This window comes from Nelumbo lutea, chromosome 2 (genome assembly GCF_056320005.1).
Source record: "Nelumbo lutea isolate HS-2025 chromosome 2, American lotus-T2T, whole genome shotgun sequence".
Classification (NCBI taxonomy): domain Eukaryota; kingdom Viridiplantae; phylum Streptophyta; class Magnoliopsida; order Proteales; family Nelumbonaceae; genus Nelumbo; species Nelumbo lutea.
Window position 1 is genome coordinate 69077667 of NC_142685.1, and position 23071 is coordinate 69100737.

The following is a 23071-nucleotide window of genomic DNA, read 5'->3' on the forward strand; positions in this document are numbered from 1 at the left end:
ACATAACATATTTTCATTCTTTACCAGGTCTTGAGGCAGAAACTTCGCAAATCATTTAAGAATATCAAGATTGTATCAAACCGAATGATATTCAGTAAAGATGGTCACCTTGTATCTTTTAAAGGTATATTATATATAGAAAACCATAATTAGGGACCATTCTGTTCAAAGATTATTTTGTGTTTTGGTTCTTGTAAAAGTCTTCAGTTGGTGATTACATTTGTTAAACCTCACCTAAGGAACTGCCATTGCTTGAGTAAATGACTCTTTATTTTGGGAGCTCTATTCCTTGTCTCTACTGTATTGAATCAAAATACCCGTGGTGGTTGAATTCCCACTATTTGATAGGTATCACCAAAGGGAATCTTTTGGACAAACACGGTTGGCAAATGCTACTTCCAGCCTATAAATTTTCTCCCTCATTCCCCTTTATCTTGCTAAGGATATTATGTAACAGGAACAGATGGTATATATGTTCTGGTTCCAGGTTTGACTCAACAAACCCGATAGACCCAAACGGATTGGGCTAGTTCTGGTTTCATGCAAGGATTAAAGTATCGATATCAAGTATCGTATCGAACAACTTGGATATGCTTTGGAAGCGCATGGATATAGACGAAAAATATGGAAACACTTGGATACACTAGGGAAACACATACAAATTTCATAATAATACATTAGTAACACTAAACTTACGGTCAAATAGCCATAAATAATGTATAAATATATGAGAAATATTTATATTTTAATGGTGTACATGAAAAAATATGTTACAATTAATATAATTGGATGCATAGATATCATACAATGCATTGATCAAGAGTTCAAGACACAAAACATATGGACCTATTATATTTATCCTAATTATTATATCAGTTATTTTCTATTTTATTATTTTTACTTTTTAACATTAGCAAAAAAGTTAACCAGATATTACATTCTCAAATATAAATTAAAATTTCATTTAATAATTTATAAAAATATATAATTTTAACTTAAAATATATCAAATCTGTTAAAATTTCTAAGATAAATATCACATTGCAAATTCATAATTTTTAATTACTAAAATAATTATTTCATTATTAAAATTTTTATTTCTATAAAGTTTTTTGAAATTAAAAATCATTTTTTCATATAAATGTAATTTATTGGATTTGATAGATTTAATTAAATATTATGTTATTGCATATTTTGTAAACAATTTTTTTTAATTTTTTTGTAGGATATATATCATGCACAACTTTATAAATTTTAAGGACTAAGATAATTATTCTATTATTAATATTTTATTTGTATAAATTTCTTGAGATTAAAATCATCTTTTGATGTAAATGTGGATTTGATAGATTATCTATTCTATTTATTTATGAAATGTAAATATTATTTCTTTTAATTTTTAGTTGGAGTTGTTAAACATAAAAATTCATTATTTGTTTGGATTGCATATGGTCACAAAAGTTAATATAAATTATTTTATTTCATTAAATGTCATGAGACATGAGATGACTTTGTGGTTTGAAGTTGTGTTAAGAGTTTCAGTGTTAGGCATTAGGTGATCCGGGTTCAAATCACACTATAAGTCTATAAGAATCAATTGATTTTTTTAATAGAAAGATGTTGTGTATCGGTTTGATACATGCGATTTACAGGTACATTTCCAGTTGTAGCATATCCTGTATCATCCTGCACTGTACCGATACGATATGCCCCGTATCGGACGCATGATATTGATATTAAAATCCTTGGTTCCAGGATCTGGTACTGATGGGTTGGTTCTGGTTCCTAATCTATTGTCCCGATTATTGTCGGTTCTGAATCAGTTCTATCCAGTCCCAAACCGATTCAGACCTGACCCGAGCCATGTATATGTTAAATGTATAATATATTAAATAAATTAATGTATATATCTATTAAATTATAATATTTTCAGCAGGTTTATTATAATCGGGCCAATTGGGTCAGACTTGATTGTCCCAAGAACCAATTGGTTTGGTTCTGGGTCTAAAATTCCAGACCCTGTAGGGTCTGGTTTGGTTCTGGTTCCTTAATATTTCTTGTTGGGTCAGTTCCACTTTCTACCCAGACCCAACCCACTGACAGCTCTATCAATGAGTATAACATACTAATCCTTTTTATATCTTCCATATCTATGACAAGGCAGGACAACTTCCTGACCTGTCACTGTACTATGTTTGTCTTCTCTTGTATGCTTTCCTCCATAAAGCTGATATGCTCATACACATGCAATATAGTGTAATCCATCAGAGGTTATTGGTTGGCATATTATCATTTTTCACCTTGTTACTGTTTGAACACTTATTTTTATTATTTATTTATTTCATTTTATTTTTATTGTAGGCAAGACAATCCATGTTCTCAATAAGAATGAACATGCTCTTGATATGGCTGCACCTCTTCATGATCATTTGGGTGGCAATGATGGACCAATTAATGATAATGCTTCAGTAAAAAAAAGAACAAATGTGCTGCTTCTTGGTGATCACATGGGAGATTTGGGCATGTCTGATGGGTTGAACTATGAAAATCGAATTGCTGTGGGGTTCCTGTAAGTTAAAAACCTAACATAGTTTATTCATTTTCTCTGAAACCTTGTGCATTAGATACCTCCTGTATTGCATGAAGTTTCTTTTGTTGGTAAAACACACTAGATTTCAATTAAACAGTATACATGTTAAAATATATGCTGCTGTACAATTTTTATTGATAAATGAGTAAAATATTATTATCAAAGGATTCAAACTCTTAAAAGCATCCCAAGAGAGGTGCATGGTGTGGCCTCTCCCTTATAAGATATTACAATTCTCAGAAACTAGAGAAATTACAATGCAGCCCAAAAAAGATTCCCTAGAAGCCTCTTGTTTGGCTTCGAAATTTGCCACTGCATTTGCTAACTTGTCCACCTGTTGTATTCTAGTTGTCATATTCCTTGTCAGCCACTTGACTTTCTTTAGAAGGTCTCTATAGCATCGGATGACAGAATCTGGATCCAGCAACCAGTCCACCACCACCTTAGAATCTCCTATAATCAGACTGCCCACACTGAGTTGATTTGCAATCTGAATCCCTTGTACAACAGCTGGCAACTCAGCTCTAGTAGAATTCTCTATTCCCTCTAGGCCTGAGAACAAGGATAAGATGTTGCCATCCTTATTTCTCGGAATCCCACCTACACATGACGGGCCTCAGTTATCTAGATTGCTTCATCATTTTTTTTTGATTAGTAACAAAAAACTTTCATTAATTAAGAAGAAAAGATTTAAATACAAAGGTAGGGGGAGGTAAACTCTCTTAACTCTCCCCCAAAAAGAAAATTACAAATTTACAATGCAGCCCAAAACAAATGACTTCTTCCCACCCCCTGTTTAGCCAGTTCGTCTGCAAATGAATTGGCACATCTTTTAACCCACTTGATGTGCACTTCCATTCCCTGAGTCACTTGAATTGCCTTTGTTCATTAATGTATGTCCATAGCCCATCATTTGTCTTCTCTATCCAGCCAATTACCACCTGTGAACCTCCTTCCATAATCAACCTATTTATATTTAGTTCCTTAGCCCTTTTTACCCCCTCTAACCTGCCTGTCTGGAAGCACCACCAACCCCTGATGGCCCTAGATTTCCTTCATTGCTCCCATCAAAGTTGAGCTTGATAAAGCCCTTCATCGAGGGATGCCATGAAGGATGGACAATGATTTTGCTTGGAGCTGAGACTGCTATTTCCTGCCAGTTGTTCACAATGGTCTCTAAGGGAGCATCGTCAAATAGGTTCAATGTCCTTACCTACTGTGCCACCTTCAAGTAATCACTTCTATAATTGTGTCTTTGCTGCTTTCCTTTTCAGCAAATATCCTTTGGTCCTTTCCTCCCAAATTGTTCAACAAACCGCTGCCCTGGTGTTGTGGATGCATTCGTGGGAAGAATTACCGCCGGCAGCAGCAGCAGTGAGGGGGGCCCACACAGGGGCCCACACAGCAGCTTATCTTGCCACGTCAATTCTTCTTGCCAGCTCGCTAATAGTTTACTTATTCCAGTTCTGTTCTTACTTATCTATTAGAGATAGGAACTGAGTTCTGTTAGAAGTCTGTTAGAAGTAGGAGTTCTGTTCTTACTTATCTATTAGAGATAAGAACTGAGTTCTGTTAGAAGTCTGTTAGAAGTAGGAGTTTGATTTAAAGTTGGATTGTCCTAGCTTAGTCGAATGGAGTAAGGAGTCTCCTCTTGTAATCTCCTATTTTAGGAGCTGTGATTTGGGAATAAAGTGTTCAGTTTCCAGTCAAAAAAAGAGTGAGGAGAGTTCGGGTGGTCTCTTAGACAAATCACCCATTCGGTTTTCCACAATAGGGTCTGCACGCAAGGGAAGGCGCAAGGGGAAGCAAGAGGTTCTCCCCGTGGACCGACCCGTGACAAGATCCTATGCCCGGGCCCATAACACCTGGTGCTCCTCCACAAGATTTTCCCCTCTTTTTAACCCGACTACCAATTGAATAGACGAAGAGGCTTTGGATGCTTGAAGGGGGAGTCCACCTGCAACCAAATAAAGAGAAGAACCACTTCCAAATAGAAGAAGTAAAAGGGCAGGATATAAATAAGTGAAAGCAAGACTCATCATTGGCTTTACAGAGGGTGCACCAGCTCGGGAACAAGCACTAAAAAGGTTCCTTTCTTTGAATTTGATCACAAGTATAAATTTTTTCCAACGCTATTTCCTAGCAAAGTGTTCCGACTCTTGGTGGGACCGGTCTCCCCCACACTTCTTTAGAAGGAAAGGGATTGGTAGGAGGAGTAGGTTGAGTTAGGGCATTGAAAAAAGAGGCACAAGTGAAGGAGCTAGAAGAGGAAAAGGGTCCAAATCTTGGAATCCACCCTAGACGGGTCCAAGAAGACCTTTTGAAGTACCTGAACCAAGGACCACGCCAACTCCACCTTTGATTCTCTGAGACATCGTCTAAACCTCAAATCCCAATTAAGCTTAGGACTTGGACCAAAGGATGAGACAAAGGTTGAGGCAATCATATTTTGGTACCTAAAAAGAGAGAATAGGGAAGGAAATTGGTCTTCAAGTGGTGCCTCCCCCATCTACACATGTTCCTAAAACTAGGGGTGTTCAAATTCGGTTATCAAACTGAGAACCGAACCAAATTACTTAATTCAGTGTGGTTCGGTTTTAGGATTTTAATTTTTTTGGTTTTCGATTTTTGATTCGGTTTGAGAAAAATGCAACCGAACCGGACCGAAAACAGAATCAACCAAAATATACACATATATTTACATTTTAATTATAAATATTCATATCAATATTAGCATTAATGTATATTAACATTACTATTTATATTAATAATAATATATAATATGTATTTTAATTATAAATGCTGTTATATTTTAATAATAATCATTAATATAAATATAAACTACATTTATATTTTAACTAAATGAGTTAACCGAATTAAAACTGAACCAACCGATTTAAATTCAGTTCAGATATCTAGAGCACAAGTTATACCTGACAAAAGGTAGAAAACAAGGATGGCTTGAATAGCTTTCCAAGGTGCTGTAGTAGTTTATCTGGCCGAAATTCCTGTGTCCCAACCACCTGCCATCAGCCCATGTATGCTCTTAATCACCTTTGTCCATAGTTCATTTTGATCAATCGGAAATCTCCATAACTATTTTCTCAACAACGCTGTATTACTCTTCTGAATGTTCCCGATTCCTAGACCCCCCAGTTCCTTACTTCTAGTTGCCACTTCCCAAGTAACCCTATGGTTCCTCTTTTCCTCTCCCGACTCCCACAAAAAATCCCTCATGAACTTCTCTAACCTTTCTACAAATCCTCAGGCATCATAAAATCCAAAAGGAAGTAGATAGGTAGGTTGGCCAAAGTTGATTTGATCAAGGTGATTCTTCCACCAAGAGAGAGATGATTCCTTTTCCAAGAGGCAAGCCTTTTTAAGAGCCTGTCCACCATCGGGTTCCAAAAATTTACACTTCTAAGGTTGCCCCCAGAGGTAGGCCCAAATAATTCATTAGTCATTGGCATACCTCACAACTCAAAATTGTTCCACATTCAAATACCTCACCATCGTCCATGTTAATGCCTGCCACACAAATCTTACTAAAGTTGACTTTCAGATTTGTCATTTTCTCAAAAACTTGGATCACCTCCTTCATATTCCTCGCTCAATTTAGATCAGCTCCCTTTCAAAATAAGACAGTATCATCAGCAAACTGCGAGTAATAGGCACTCTTTCTCTTCCCACTCTCCAAACTCTCACCAAACCCCTTAAATCTGCTCTCTAGATAAGGATACCTAGCAGTTCAGCTACTAGGGTGAATAAGAGAGGGGGTCCCCTTGTCTAATACCTCTAATGGTTGGAAAGTGATCCACTATTGTACCATTAACCAAAATTGAGTAATGACATGTACTAATGCATCCTTTAATCCACTTGCACCACTTATCTCTGAATCCAAAGTTCCTCATCACTTCCAACAAGAAATCCCAGTCCACTGCATCATATCTTTCTCTAGATCTAACATGCAAATCAAACCTTTCTTTCTAGATCTTTTTAGCTCCTCCACACTCTCATTAGCGATAAGGATTTGGTTGATGATTTGCCTATCCTTGACAAAGGCACCTTGATTTAGGGAAATAATAGAAGGAAGCACTGATTTAATTCTTCTTGATAGCACCTTAGCAATAATTTTGTAAATGTTATGGACCAGACTAATGGGCCTAAACTCCTTAGGTTGTATTGCCCATCTTTCTTTGGAATCAAAACAATGAAGGTAGAGTCTAATCCTGGATTTATTACTCCTCTGCTAAAAAATTCATCAAGCACCTTTTGGACATCCTCCTTCAAAAAGTCCCAACAGTCTTGGTAGAAAGCCATAGTAAAACCATCTGAATCTGGTGCTTTAGATCTATCAATTGAAAAAACTGCTTCCTTTATTTCTTCCAAACCAAACCTTATTTCTAACCAGCTCTTTTGCTCTTCCAAAACTCTTGGCCACTCTAACCCTTCCACACAAAGTCTTCCAAAGAGAGGTTTCTAAAGATAAACTTAAAATGGTTCACAAAGGCTCTAGCAATTTCATTTTGTTGATCAATAGTCTCGCCTTCAACTTTACAAACCCTTCCAAAGGTGGTGTCCAAGCTACATTTGTTCTATTCCTTCCAGTAGAACTATTAGCCACTATTGGTCAATTCCTCCAGAAGTCATCAAAAGAAAAGGACTGAAGAGAATTTAGAGTTCTCCATAACTAATCGATGCAAGTAGGAATCTTGATATCACAAGTTGATTCTTGAGTTGTTATGACTTTTATTCACATATAGTACACATGTATATAATAAGAAGACATAGTAATGGATACATACCTTGAATGTTTCGTTTAATTCTCTCTCTCTCTCCTCTCTCTCATTGGAGACCACACTTTCTTAAAGAAGTGTCTGTGTTGGGCAGGAACCCAGCAATCGGTATTAGAGTTCAGAATTACACCACCGTGCCAATTACAAGGTCTGATACTGTGGAAGATAGGATTGATCATGTGGAGATCAGCCTGGGTAAGATGTTTGGTGAGCTCCAAGAAATAAAGGAGATGCTGGCGGTGGTGGTGGCTCAACTAGGACGGGGAGTGATACAAGCAACCAGGAAGGGGGCCATGAAACTTCTGGACAAGAACAGAGCTAGCAGGCAGGAATGGGAAGCCAACCAGATTAGCTTGACTTTCCTAGGTATGCTGATAATGACCAATGCCTTGGATTTTCAAGGTAGAGCAATATTTTGAGTTCCATAAGACTCCCAACAACCAAAGGGTCTTGATCGCTTCATTCCACCTAGAAGGTGAAGCCATACTGTAGTTGCAATGGTCCTGATGCACTCATCCTCAGGTGTTGTAGGCAGATTTCACCAAAGCCTATTCTATTCGAACCGACGGGTTTTGAAGACCACCATGAATCTCTGTCTAAGATCTGTCAGGTAGGAACCGTAAGCAAATATCAATAGGAGTTCAAGAAACTGGTGACAAGAGTGCAAGGTAGGATGAAGAAGGCATTGCTTGTTTGCTTTATTGGTGGCTTGTGTGAGGAGATCAAGGCAGAGGTGAAGGTTGTGCAACCTTCATATGTAATGGTGGCCATAGGACTTGTGAGGAACAAACTGAGAAGCTCAACTGAGTTCAAAGGGTTACACGACCCCAGGCTGGCCCACTGCTCAAAAACCCACCAAGAATTGAGCCCCTATGATCATCATGTGCAAAATTTCCAGCAAAAAGAGTGGACAAAATTTAAAATTTTCTAGAAAGTCTAATGCTGGAATCGCACAAGATGAGAAAACTGGTTTTTCTCCTTGGATCATTTGGGATTATTGAACCAAGAAAGGTCGAATCTTTGGATCAAGAATGAGTTTAGTACCCTAATATTGATATCACAAGTGCAGGGATCAAAGTGGTAGTTCACATCCAAGCTCAGATTGTCCCAAGAATATCTGCAACAAACTGGAAATGGTGCAGTCTTGTGTTTTCAGTCATTTCCTGAAATTCCAGAAAGAATGGTGATCTGTTGGTCACAAGTTGGAGTGATTTTCTCACTCTAATTTCTTCTGGAATCACTCTCTAATGATTGTTATTAAAGTCTGGTCAAATGGGGTTGCAAAAACCTAGTTTAGTCTCTCACAGTGGGTAGGCCGAATTCAGCAATGTGTAGGGAGAACAAGCATGGTGTGATCCCTATGTTTTGAGCTCTATTTATAGACAAGGGAGATCTGGAAGAGTCCTCTCCTTATCCATCTAGGTTTCCCAACTTTTATTAAGAGAGAATTGGAGAGAGTCTTGTTCTCCTAATTCAGTCCAAATACTAGAACCTTTCTAGTTTAGGTTTCCTAGTCAAACATAGACTTTCTAATTCATAGTTTGACTAGGAGTTAATAGAAAGACTTGTAACCAACTTTAAGCAAACTATTAATTTTTTCAAATTACTTTAATATTGGGAGATCTTAGCTTGTATGGCATGGGACCTACAACTTAATGAGAGAACTGGCAAGTCATATGCTCTTAATACATGAGCTAGTGGGTTCGGCCACTTAATGTCAATTAACCTAATAGGCTAATTCGGCCATACCTGTTATGGGCTCAAGTAACTTAGCCCCATTAAGTGTTTAAGCACTTAACACTTGGTACCTTACCATCCTAAAGATCCAAGTCCATTGGTTCAACTCATTATGTGATAATCAAGTCAATACAGCCCAATTTACCATTTGCAATTAATCTCTTTACTAACAATACTTGACACCATATTAGGGGAAGAACTTTTTCCCTCTTTGTCTTTATGCCATGACGTCCAACTTCCGACACCAATGGATCTTTTATGGAGGATTCAGATAATCCTACTGCTGACAGATTCTGGAATCTAGGGAGGATATTGTATAAAGTATTCTCTATGTCTTAACATAGTAGCATATCCTATCACATTGATCATCAATTGACATACCATCCTTGAATACCCCAATATACCTAGGTATTTAATCCCAAAAGGATCTCACTAGTTGGCATATCAATGATAGACAAGTTTGATACTCGATTTGATATCAATATCAAGTCTAGGGATTAAAAGTAGCACCCAATTGCTCCACTTGTCACAAAGTCTAGGAACACATTAGGTTTGGTCCATTTCAATGTTTCTTGTAAACACTCATTACCTTGGGCAGTGTGAGAATGACAACCTTGTTAGGATTGACTCCCCAAGTCTATCCACTGGTTGTGATGATTTAAGTCCATATTATAACTGTGTGGCCTCATACATAATACTAATATGAACTGGGGGGTGATTTAGCAGAACAAACCCCATGACACATGAAAGAAATGTTCTTTTATTCATAACAAATATATGTACAATAAAATAGTTGGAGCTAAGGGCATACACTATCTAATAGCAAACTCTCTCCAGGCTGCCCACACTTGCCTTACCTGATTTCAACAAAACATTTATACTTGAATATGATCCTTTGGTGGTGGGCAGGGCACTGTTCTTATGCAAGAGGGTCAGCCAGTAGCCTATCTCAGCAAGACACTCAATGGCCAAGCACTCTGGGGTTCGATTATATAATTGAATACAAATCAACAATGTCTAAAACATCTGCTTGAACAAGTCCACACAAATGCACTACTTAAAATGGGCCTACAAGCTTATGGGGTTTGATTTTATAATTGAATACAAATCTGGAGCTTCTAATCAAGTAGCTGGTGCTTTATCACAGATGCATGAGCTCACATCTCTCTCAGTTTTGCAACATCAATACCCCTTGTTGGACCTTCTTAAGAAAGAAGCAAAAGAGGACTCTAGTCTGCAGCTTATATGCACAAAATGGGCCCAAGACCCAACACTAGCTCCTGAGTATTCAGTAAAAGACTCCATTCTTTTCTTCAAGGGACATCTGGTCCTCTCTTCTACTTCAGCGCACCTACCCCAACTGTTAAAATTATATCACAGCTCCCCAGAGGCCGGGCATTCAGGTATTCTGTGGACATACCGACAAATTGCTTCTCATTATTTTTGGGTAGGGATGAAATGCATCATTGAGGGCTTTGTTGCTTCTTGCCTTGTCTGTTAGTTCTAAAAATATGAGGCCCAACATCCTGCTGTGATTCTACAGCCCCTGAAAATATCAGAATTATTTTAGGATGAGATTTCACTTGATTTCATTGTGCGATTACCCAAATCAAAGGGCTTCTCTATCATTGTAGTTGTTGTGGATTGCTTATCTAAATATGCCCATTTTATACCCTTGGCACATCCCTATAGTGTGGCCTCAGTAGCAGTTGCATTTACAAAAGAAACCGCTCACCTCTATAGGACACCTAGGCCATCCTTTCAGACTGTAACCCTACCTTCTTGAGCAATTTTTGGCATGAATGTTTCAACCTTCAAGGGTCTATACTCAGTACTTCTACCAGTTAGCATCCTCAAAATGGAGGTTATTAATAGATGCTTTTAAACATCTTTGAGGTGCTTTATGGCCAAGACCTTCCTCCAATACTTCTCTATGAGAAGGGCTCTACAGCAATTGCTGCTCTTGACAACCACTTGACAGCAAGAGACAACATTCTCAAACAACTCAAGGCCAATCTATGTAGTCCTAGGAACAGATGAAGGCCTAGTATGATTCGCTGCCATCGTCAGTGTAGAGATGGTGGGCCAAATGGGCCTTAATGTTTTATTTTCTCAATGGGTCCATTAGTTTCTTTGTTTATTAGCTAATCGGCGTTAGTTGTGGGCCTTGTTTTCATTGTTTATTTACTGTCATTAGTTCAGCCACCCTACCATGGGCATTCTTATAATTATACTCTAAAGTAGAATTAATCCAAATAAAAGATGATTAAGGGACTGGGGAGAGATACAACCAAGCTCTCTTTTCTTCTTCTTTCTTCTTCATTCTTCTTCTTTTATTTTTCTTCTCAAAATTCAGGATTATTGCTGGTTTATATTTCTTCTGTCAGGTTGAATACAAGGTTGGGGATTTAGTTTATCTCAAACTTATTCCATACTGACAGGTCACATTGGCTCAAAAAGCTTGGCACAAGCTCTCGCCCAGATTCTATGGACTTTTCCCTATCATTGAACGTGGGGTCAGTTGCTTACCACCTGGGTCTCCCCCAACATTGCCACCTTCAAAGTTTAAAGGCCATGTTGGGCCTACAGTTTCCACATCACAAGTCTTATCTGATCTTGGTGAGGATGGCTATGCACTGCTGCAACCTCAGCATGTGCAGGGCTACAGATGGATCTAGAAGGAGCAACAATTAGTTCGTGAAGCTTTGGTTGAATAGCAGGGTGTGCCTTATGAGGATGCTACATGGGAAGCCTTGAGGATAAGGATGCTTCTTGGGGGGAACTGTTAGGAACCAAGAGCAGGACAAGGTCATCAGTAGGCCTATTGTTCAGAAAGTTTACATAAGAAAGAGGGACGTGGTACCAAAATCAGCTGTACAACAAATTCAACAAGATAATAACTAATAGATGCAAGTGGGAATCTTGATATTGCAAGTTGATTCTTGAGTTATTATGACTGTTATTCACATACAGTAAACATGTATAAATAAGAGGACACAGTAATGGATACATACCTTGAATGCTCGATTAATCTTGATATTGCAAGTTGATTCTTGAGTTATTATGATTGTTATTCACATAAAGTAAACATGTATAAATAAGAAGACACGCTAATGGATACTTGAATGTTCAATTGAATTCTCTCTCTCTCTCTCTCTCTCTCTCTCTCAGGATACCACACTTTCTTGAAGAGGTGTCCGTGTTGGGCAGGAACCAAATAAATCCTCTATTTGTATATTGATTACTGAGAAACTCAAAAATCCATTATGATTCTAAAGGAGCTGATATTGATGTTTTGGTTCTGATTGTAACGATCTAAACTTTAAGTGAAAGATGAACTTTTGCTTTTGCCAATAGGAACATAAATCTTCTCTCTGCTTTTTCCCCTGCTTTTTTCCCATCATATGCTGGATATTATTTTTGGTAAACATATGATGGATATTTAAGATAGCTGTTTTTTTATCAGTATATTTAAGATAGCTGTTCCCTTAATAAATTTGTTTTTTCCTGTGCTTTTTGCGTAACTTTCATACCATTTACTAAAAAAGAGTAAGTGTTTAAGATGATTTCTGATGCAGGAATGACAACATTGAGAAGTCTATTGGAAACTATCAAGAAGCATTTGATGTTGTATATCTGGTGAGTTGACTGTCAAATTGCAGATCAGTATCTTTATTTTCTTTTCAGAGAAAACTAGGGATAACCTTTTCAAGATGGAAATCTTGGTAGGGTACTACCATATAGATGACACATAGATGGTGAAGTAACCATAGGAACAATCAAATTTTCTTTTTGGTTCCACACACGATATCTCATGGAAAATAAAACTGTGAGATGACTGTTTACAAGTTCTGTACTTGGTGTTGAGACGTAGAGGACCAAAGGGGGAAAAGGAGAACAGGTGTTTTATGAGAGAAGACCTGCTGATTAAGGAGAAAAATCAAATTTCCCAGTTTGTTAGACTGCTATATATATGCTTAACATAAACCAGAATTACTGAACTACCCCATTTAAGTTGCAAATATATAGGACAGATATATCCTTAGACAAAAAAAATGGACGTAATATACCAAACATAAACACTAATATTATCAACACTTCCCCTCAAGCTGGAGTGTTTGTGCTATCTAAACCCAGTTTGTTGATGAAGTCAGTCTGAGGTTGATGCAATGCTTTAATAGATAAATCTGCAAGTTGGTCTTAAAATCTAACAAATGGAGTTTCCACATCACCACTCTTAACCTTCTCATGAATAAAATGATAATCCACCTTAATATGTTTTGTCCTCTCATGAACACTGAATTTGCTGCTATACAACCTGGTTATCACAGTGAAGATACATTGGGAGTGTTGCTTTGATTCCCATCTTTATCAGCAGGCACTTAAGCAACCTAAACCCTTTTCTAGTGTGACTCAGTGCAATATTCAACTTCAACACTTAATTTGGCAATCACACTTTGCTTCTTATTTTTCCATGAAACCAAATTTCCAGAAGAAAATACCTAGTAGTTAACTGAGGATCCATAGGTAAACTGGCATAGTCAACATTTGTAAAACTCTGATTGAGAGGTGTCAATGGTCCTTATGCATCACTCCCAAGCCCAGGGATCCTTTCAGGTATCGTAGTATCCTGACTATTGCATCTAGATGTGGTACTCTAGGTGAGTCCTAATGACATTAACTACAAAGATACATCAGGACATGTGATTGTTAAGTAGTTTAGCTTTTCAACTGTCTTTTGCACTGTTGTGGATCAGTGTACAACTCCCCTTGATTTGAAGCTATCTTGATATTTGGATCTGTAGAAGCAGATAATGGTTTGCATTTTAGCACACCTGTCTCATCCAATAACAAAAGATATATTTTTTTTTTGTTTATCAATAAGGAATACACTTTATTAAAAAACAAAGCCAAGTACAAGAACAGTGAGAGATAAGCTCTCTTAACTCTCCTACAGAAGTTCAATCACTATCAAAATAAGGTAAAAAGATGTTACAATTGAGCCCAAATCATAGAGGCCCTGTTTACCCCTTTCCTTGCTAGATCAGCAGCAAAGAAATTAGAACTTCTTTTGACCAAAAGCACCTTTACTTCAATGTCTTGTGTTAACTTGAACTTTTTCCTTTCATATCTATAATTCCAAAAACCACTCCTCTCTTCCTTTAGCCAGTGCACCGCTAACTTAGAATCTCCCTCTATTAGACAGCTTTCTAATGTTCATATCCTTTGCCCTTTTTACCCCTTACAAAGCTGCCAATATCTCAGCCTGTAGGGAATCTCCCTCCTCGATTGGAACTGAAAAGAGAGCAATTATATTTCCTTCATCCTTAAAAACACCCCCAATTCCTGATGGCCCTGGATTTCCAGCACTGATCCCGTCAAAATTCAGCATAACAAGCCCACTAGTGGGAGGGGGGGGGCAAATGGGAATTAAGGAATCCTTGACCGAGACTGAAGAAGCAACTTCCTTCCATCTTCTTAAGAAAACTTCCACTGGAAAATCTTTAAAAAGTTCCATGGACTTGATCTAGTGTACCGCTTTTTTGAAAATCACTTTTATGACCACTTCTCAGCCTCTGTCATTATCTTAAAAATAATCTTGAGTTCCTTTCTTCCCATATGGTCCAAACTATAGCAGCCCTCACACATCTACACATGATCCTTCCCCTCTTCTTTAGCCAATTGAAAGTTATAGAGGTAAAAAAGCTTTGCACATTCGGCCGGGAGGGGGAACCAATTACATCCAAACAAAGAGAAACCATTTCCAAATATCTTTAATGAAAGAGCAGGAGATTAATAAGTGATAGCAATTCTCACCATTAGTTTTATAAAGAACACACCAGTTAGGGGGTAAACAACTTTAAGGTCTCTTTTTTTGAAGCAAATTACATGATTGATTCTTTCCAGGAAGACTTCCCAACAAAAACTCCCAACTTTAGGGTGGATGGGCTTGCTGTAGACATCTTTTATAGGGAAAGGTTGCCCACCACTAACATTAGGTAAAGTTAAGGTTTTGAAGGAGGAGGCACAGGAGAATACACCAAAGGGTGAAGGGGTCTAGACCCGGCCATTAAATTTAGTAGGATCCAAGAAAATCCCATCAAGTAACAGTGATATACTATTTAACACTGTATTCTTGGAGGCTCTTCTTAGACCCAAATCCCACTCATACCCAGTTCTAGAATTGGAAGGTACCAAAAATGTAGAGATCAACTCATTTTTGTAATTATAGAGAGCGAGAGAGAGCAAACTGTTAGTGTTGACTGTATATGGACAGTTTGGTCTTTTCATTTATGTTTGGTGTGAGGTGTAATGTTTAAGTTGAGTGATGTGTCCCATACTTAAATAGGGGCATAACAGTCATTCTGTTTATTATAGAAAACTATAAATATAAATCTGGCCGACTAGAGAGTGATTTTTTCTCCCTAGTTCAAACTGGCCTTTTCTCCATCTTCTCTTTTCTTCTCTTCTCTTCTTCCCTCTTTTCTCTTCTATCTTTTTCTCTATTATTAACAAACTAATTCAGGTTCAGATCTGAGTTTTATCATGGTGTCAGAGCACCTGTGGCAAATTCAGATCTGCTGAAAAGGAGTAATCACCCTTCCCTTTTGGAGGCTTTCATGCCTCCGGTTAGTGGTTTAGTGGTTGTTTGTGGTGGTTTGTAGGAAGCCCTCTAATTGATGGTTCAAAGAGGGCTGTTTCAGGTGGTGCAGTAGACAGTCAAGTACAGGTTGACTTTTTTGTTGATCAAATAGGTGGGCTGTATGGGTGTTTCAGTTTGAACTGAGTGTTGGTGAGTTTCTATGTTTGTGGTGTGTATTCAAGTAGTATTGTGGTGCCTTCAGCAATACTAGTGACTGTTATTGCTGAAAACTATGACAGTAGGTGCCTTCAGCAATAACCTGTCACTAGAGTGCTGTGTCTGAGTGAAAAAGGAAAATAACTGTGGGCTAATCTTGCATCTGCCCACAGTCCCTGGGTGTTGGCCGGGACCACTTAGGGTAAGTGTTGGGCCCATAGAGCCCATGTGATGGGTTTCAAGGGGTGCACTTTCCATAACAGTGTATTCGGCCAGGCCTTGTAACAAAGGCTGGGCTAAACCCATATGGATGATGTGTAGATTAATGTTTGGGTCCCACGCCATACAAGGAAGCCCAACTGGGCAGCAGTTTGGAAGGCTAAGTGAGGACATAACCTTATTGGGCCTAAAGCCCACTTCGAACTGGGCTGATTTGATCAGTTAAATAAGGGGCGTATTCTGAGATTAGATTAGCAGATAGGATTGGGTCTTGACCTTATCCACTCAGAGAGTCCAGATCTAAATGTGATTCATATTTGGAAACCTCCTAATGAGATTAGGAGAAGATTGATCTAATCTGCAGATAAGATAAGGGTTTACCCTTATCACTTAAAGGGAATTATGATCCAAATATGATTTGGATCAGCAACTCCTAATGGGATTAGGAGCTAATCTCTTTAAGGTTATAAAAGGAGGAGGGGGCGGCAGCCTTTTGACACACTTCACATCCTGTCTTCAGAGCTGAAATCACAGAAGAGAGAATTCAGCATTATTGCGCTAAATCTTTCTTGCCGCCTCCTTCATGCAGCCGCCATATCTGCCAGTTCGATCTCCTGTTCTCAGTGGGAGTGATCAAGATCAGATCTTGATATCAGTTCTTTGTGGAAGGACTGATTGGAAGTAGTGCTCACGTACCATCCAGCTGACTCTTGCGAAGGATCTGGTTCTTTTGAAGAAACGCTGCTGATTCTGCTCCATCCTACACTACGCCATCTTCAGTGGGAGCAGTTTTTGGTTCCTTCCTTGGGCGTGAACACCTCCATTGGGAGATATTATTTCTCCGTATCAGGTATACCCCTCTCCTACTGTTTTCGTTCAGATCTGATTCGGTTCTTGGTTCAAGATTGATCATTGAAAAATATGATTTTTCTAAAATAGGGAATACGATTCCTAGGGGGAATGGGAAAAATTTTTGAAATTCGCCCATTCTATTCCGCAAGATTCGGGCATCCATACGATGGATATCTCATCCCTTCAGTTTGAACTTCATAAATCAGCACTGTACTAATCTGATCACCACATCACCTGAAACAACTCTCTTCGATCCATCGATTAGAGGGTTTCTACAAACCACATGAAATGAGCACCACACAACCAACTGGAGGCATGAAGACCTCCAAAAGGGAAAATGAAAACTCCTTTTCAGCCTTTTTGTGAAACTCCTAGGGATTGATGAGATCTTTGCAGAGATCTAGGGCAAAAGACAAACCAAGAAATTCTGGGTTAGCCTGAACTGTTTATACTTTATAGTACCTTCTACAGGAGATGGGGTACTCAATTGACACCCCTATGAAGCTTTATTGTGACAACCAAGCTGCAGTCTACATCTCTTCTAATCTAGTTTTTCATGAGAGGACAAACCATATAGAAGTTGATAGTCACTTTGTGAGAGAGAAGGTACTTAGTGGAGTGATAAGTACTGCTTATGTTCACACTGGAAGTCAAAGGGCAGACTTGTTCACCAAAGGGTTGAGTCGGGGAAGAGTGGACTACATATGTAACAAGGTAGGACTATATGACATATACTCACCAGCTTGAGGGGGAGTGTTAGTGTTGACTGTATAGGGGCAGTTTGGTCTTTTCATTTATGTTGTGTGAGGTGTAATGTTTAAGTTGAGTTATGTGTCCCATATTTAAGTAGGGGCATAACAGTCATTCTGTTTATTATAGAAAACTATAAATATAAATCTGGCCGACTAGAGAGTGATTTTTTCTCTCTAGTTCGAACTTGTCTTTTTCTCTTTCTTCTCTTTTCTTCTCTTCTCTTCTTCCCTCTTCCCTCTTTTCTCTTCTATCTTTCTTCTCTATTATTAACAAACTAATTTGGGTTCAGATCTGAGTTTTATCACAAACAAAAAGGGAAATTGGTCTTTCAAAGGGGAGTCCCCAACCCAAATTTGTTCCCAAAATTTGATGCAGTTACCAGAATACAAATCATACTTGATCCAGGGCAAGAACAAAGGCTCTCAGTGACAGAAGTAGGAGAGCTAGAGTGGGAGAATGTGAAAGAAGAGAAGTACCCTGGGCGGTGTGCCCTTAAATACCTGTTTTGGAGTTCTGTTGTGCTCCTTGCTTGAGGGACACAAGTGTCCCAAGCTTGCCCTCGTCCAAGGGTGCACTCCAGCCCTTGCAGCAAGTGAGGGCATGCCACGTTGTTGTTCTCTACGTCAACCGAGCTTAGGGTTTGTCACAGTCCACTGTTCAGCCACATGTCAGCCACATGTCATCCATGTGGTGGTTCAGCCAGGGTGAGTTATGACCCCATCAAAAACTATTAACAGAAGTCAAGAAGTAGCAGAGCTAAAAATAGACTAGATGCCACAGATCTCTGAAAAGAACCTGATGAACTCCTTTAGGACTTATTTGCTATAGTAACTATGGTATCAAGCTGTCCTCTCATGTGGATATGCAGTGATAGAGGGATTGGATGGTACCCAAGGGGTTGTCTCCTACAAGCCCAAGCTTCCAATACTTGAAAACCCAAGTTGGGGTTGAGCAGCAACTCAATCAAAAAGAAATCCCCATCTAGAAACAACTCTTTTCTCCTTTATGAAATCCAATGGCTTACTGGAGAATCCACACAAAATATTTACACATAAGCCCCTACAATGACCCCTCTTCACAAGTAACTGCTGAAGAATAAAAGTAACTTCAAACACCCAGCAACTTTAGTTACAAAAATGTCCAAAGGACCAACACCTGATTATGCTTGACTAGAACCCAAATTATGAAATAATGAAAACGCCCCAAGACCAAATTAACCATGAAAACTACCCAAAACAACTATCTGGGACCCTACTACTAAAAAAGCAAGGAGATAACACTTTTCTACATTTTTTAGATGCTCATCACTCCAGTAGATTTTATAAGTAGGCTTTTGAATGAGAAAGGCCTTTTTTACCAGAAGGTCTGGTCATTTGACAGTATGGTCAACTTTAGACCATTGCTGTACACCAAATATAAAGAGCTGACAATCTGGATTCTTTAGTACTACTGCAACCGTCTATTTTGTGAGGATGAGGTGCTTTCTGAGTTTTGTTTCATGTGCAATCTCTTGGTTGTGGTATGGTAGATTTAAGTGTGCTAATAGCTCAATAAAATATCTTGATTTATCTACAGCTATTTATTCTGATAATGCTGACTTGCAATACTGTTTCTTCCAGAATGATGCACCCATGTGGGGAGTGGTCGAGCTTGTCTCTCAGATCTGTTCATCTGAAAATCATTGAGGTATTTGGTTATTGTTTGCTCCATATCTTCTTCAGGATGTGCCTATCATTATGTTAGTGGAAATTTCCTGCAAGCAAGTACTTAACATGCCTGGTTACACCTGAGTGTTGTTTCCCTGGGAAAAATGGGAAAATGATTCATCATCATCATTTTTATTTTCAGTTCAAGTGGTATTACATATATCGTATACTATTTTTTCTTCCAACTTCTTTCTCTTAATGCTCTTCTTTTGGTTTTACACCAATTTTTAAACCTCAACTTGCAAACCGTGAGACTCATACACAAGCATTGGACTGTGGCATAGTTTTCAAGGTGCCAAGGCGAGATTAGGTATCTGGGGTGGGGGTGATTTGTTGCCTAGTCACCTAGGTGATGGATTGTTTTGAATAAAAACCATGAACTCTAGGGTAATTCTCTAGGTTCCATAGCAAACGTCAACTATCATTAACTAGTAGAAAAGAAACTTCAGAAAATAGAGAGGCTGAACACCTAATTTTGTCCTGGGAAAAGAAGAAAAGAAAGGATGAAAGAAGAAAAGAAGAAAATAAGAATCAATGTATTGATTTGACAAAATTTTGAATTCTTCCTTGATTACCAGTTCAGATTTTGAAGTCTTTGAGGGTTCAAGACAGCATACATGTAGATTGAACCCTAACAAATAAATAAACAATAGAAAGAAGCTAGTAATTTAACTCACAAACTGATTAGTTTAATAATGTCTGTTTTATTATTATAATTTCAAAAGGTTAAGAAGATAAAAATATACAACAGGACCATTTTAAAAGTACTTTGGGGATTAAGTGAGGTGATCCTCTATGGGCGCCTTGTCACCTAGGTGGGTGACTAGGTGGGTGCCTAAGTGTTGCATTGACTACTGCACACTGTAAAACTGATTGGCCTGAGTGCCTGACTGAATTTATTTATAGGATAAGTTACCCCAAAACTTTCCTCTCCTTTCACAAAAGCTAACTGCCCTCCTTTATTTCTGGAAAATTTTTCTTATCCCAAATGTTGGAACACTTTATTATCACTCACATCCCTTTTGTCAGGAGTCCATGAGTCCATCAATGAAGCCAACACTTAATCGTATTATTTTTAAAATATTTCAAAAATCCAAAACCACCTTTGGGATACAGGCAATGGAGATTTTCTTAGCTTCAATCGTGAATGCTGATGTAGTTTTTCATCAGTGTTATGGGATCACTCGTGGCTTCTCACTCCAACAGTGAAAGACCAATTCAATTTGGTATTTTTATTTTATTTTATAATTTTCTTTGGTAAAATATATTTTTTATTATCTCATTTTTCTAGCCAGTTTGGACATCAGGACATTAATTCCATTTCACATTCTGTTCATGAGATCACGGACTCAAAAGTCAGGATGAGTGGGGGAGGTCAAGAAGATTTTTCAGAAATAGGGTAGGCTATTGGAAGTTGGAACTTTTCTGAAAATGCAGGGTGTATGAAATTGCTGTATTTGGTTTTATGGAGATGAATAACTTCTTCCCTCAATTTTGTGTTTCTCTTATTTTCTATCATTCTAAACATAGCATTAGCGACAGTATTTGCAAATGCAAAAAACTACAGCCCAAGGTGCCTTGAAATGCAGGTTGGGCCTTAAAGCCCATATAGCAGGTCCAGTCCATTTACAAAATACAACTACATTGAGGAAATTGAAAAATGGGGTTTCTCAAAAGGGGAGAGAGATATAAATCTGATTACTCCCTTGTATCATTGGTTCATGGTTTGGGCTTCCTCTCCTATTCGGAATATTTTCTTTTTTTTTTTTTGAAACCGTGCAGTGAAGGCAGGCATCGCAAATTGATGATTGTTACCTGAATCCATTTCCTAGAAAATTGAGATATTAATAACAAAACAAAGGAAGATCTGATCTTATGTCAGACAATTGGAAGAACGGTCCCTTTAAAGAAATGAAGAGTGTACCCCAAATGACAGCCTTACCAGAAGTGACTATGCAATTCTCCTCATTCATGGGGATGAGAGGAAGTAAATAGTATTGTCTTCAAGTTTAAACTATCCGAAACACTATGCACATTGGAAAGGCAAATTTAAGAGATGTATCGAGATACGTTTTGGATACAGATGAAAAATTAAGATAAGTATGAAAATGTTATAAATACCCAAATAAATCATAAATAAACATTAGTATCACTAAATATAAGACATAAATGAGCTATTTATGCATAAAAATAACACACTTTAGTGGGTTTTATGAAAAAAATATTATAATCAATATAGGGGACAAAGGCATACCATCTAATAAAGTACTTAATTTAGTTCCAATCTTCCAAGTTTCATTCTAATTTTATAAAAACTAAATTATTTATTTTTTATTCAAATAATTATTTTGCATGTTTTATTCTAAAAATTAAATTAAAATTAAGAAAAGTAAATATGTAACAAAAAAGTTGAATGCATTTATGGACATAATAGGTCAAATAATTATTTTATATGTTTCATTCTAATTCTTTAAAAGGTAAATAATTATTTATTTTTATTCAAATAATTATATTGCATGTTTTATTCTAAAAATTAAATTAAAATTAAGAAAAGTAAATGTGTAAAAGAAAAATTGAATGGATTTATGGACATAATAGATTAAATAATTATTTTGCATGTTTTATTCTAAAAATTAAAAAGTAAATATGTAACAAAAAAAAATTGAATGGGTTTATGGACATAATAGATCATCCATATGTTTATTGTAAATACTTTTTATTACAATTTAAATCATAGCAAAAAATTAGAGAAATAAATAAATATTTATAAGCTAAAAAGGAAAAATAAACTAAAAGTTTCATATAATATTTGAATATATTGGTGTATGGAATTATGGGCCATTCTAGATTTGTCTTAGTTCTACAACATACACAAGCTATAGGGTTAGATCACATAAAATTGAAGAAATTTTATATGCATATACATACATATGTATATATATAATTCCAAAAATTAAAAAAGTCAAATATTTAGAAGAAATTTCAATTGATCTATGGACATGGTAGATTATCTATAGATCTACAATGTAATCAATTTTAAGAGGTAGATCACAAGAAAAACCTAAAATTTTCATTTTTCAGATTTTTTACTATTCTAGAATTTCTTAAAATATTCACAAAAATCTACATATAGCAGTAAAATAAGTAAGATTTTTTGCACAAGAATAGCATACCAATACATAAAGATGCTTTTAAGGATCTAAACTAAAAAAACCCCAAAAACATTGGCTAAAAATGTAAAAAAAAAATGCAAAAACACTTGTTGAATCTTGCAAATTTATAGATGTTTTAGCGGATTTTTTGCAAGATCTGAGTCTCTAGGAAGGTTAAGAAGCTTTCTGGAGGGTTTGGGGAAGAAATAGGGTTTTGGAGATGAGTTTAGAAGCTCTATTTCAAAACCACTTCTATTTGCGTTTCCATAACAATAAAGTCATCATGTATCGATAGCATATTGGCCGACACAACCGAAACTCGTCGATATAGTACCGATATGGCATTGATGTGATACGTTCCTCGTGCTGAAAACCCCAAGATACTGTACGTATTGACTGATACGTGACAAAATTTTGAACCTTGATTCTCTGCAATGTAACATCACTTCTATGTATTTAGGCCTGTCT

The 23071-nt window shown here is 37.3% G+C and overlaps 1 protein-coding gene across 3 annotated transcripts in view; it reads left to right on the plus strand.

The window, feature by feature from the left end:
- LOC148871394 (5'-nucleotidase / magnesium ion binding protein) overlaps positions 1–19636 on the plus strand; it is a 37932-nt gene extending 18296 nt beyond the window's left edge. The window contains exons 7-10 of one of the 3 annotated variants that reach the window (XR_016107747.1): positions 28–124; positions 2361–2568; positions 10270–10525; positions 11564–12279. Coding sequence is in view for 2 of the 3 variants with exons in the window: in XM_088972287.1 (XP_088828413.1) it covers positions 28–124; positions 2361–2568; positions 11564–11816 (558 nt within the window). In the remaining variant the exon portion in view is untranslated. Of the gene's footprint in view, positions 1–27; positions 125–2360; positions 2569–10269; positions 10526–11563; positions 12280–12700; positions 12762–19364 lie in introns of those variants that run through there. The other 2 variants (XM_088972288.1, XM_088972287.1) reach the window with 2 other exon arrangements.
- Positions 19637–23071: the final 3435 nt, after the last annotated feature.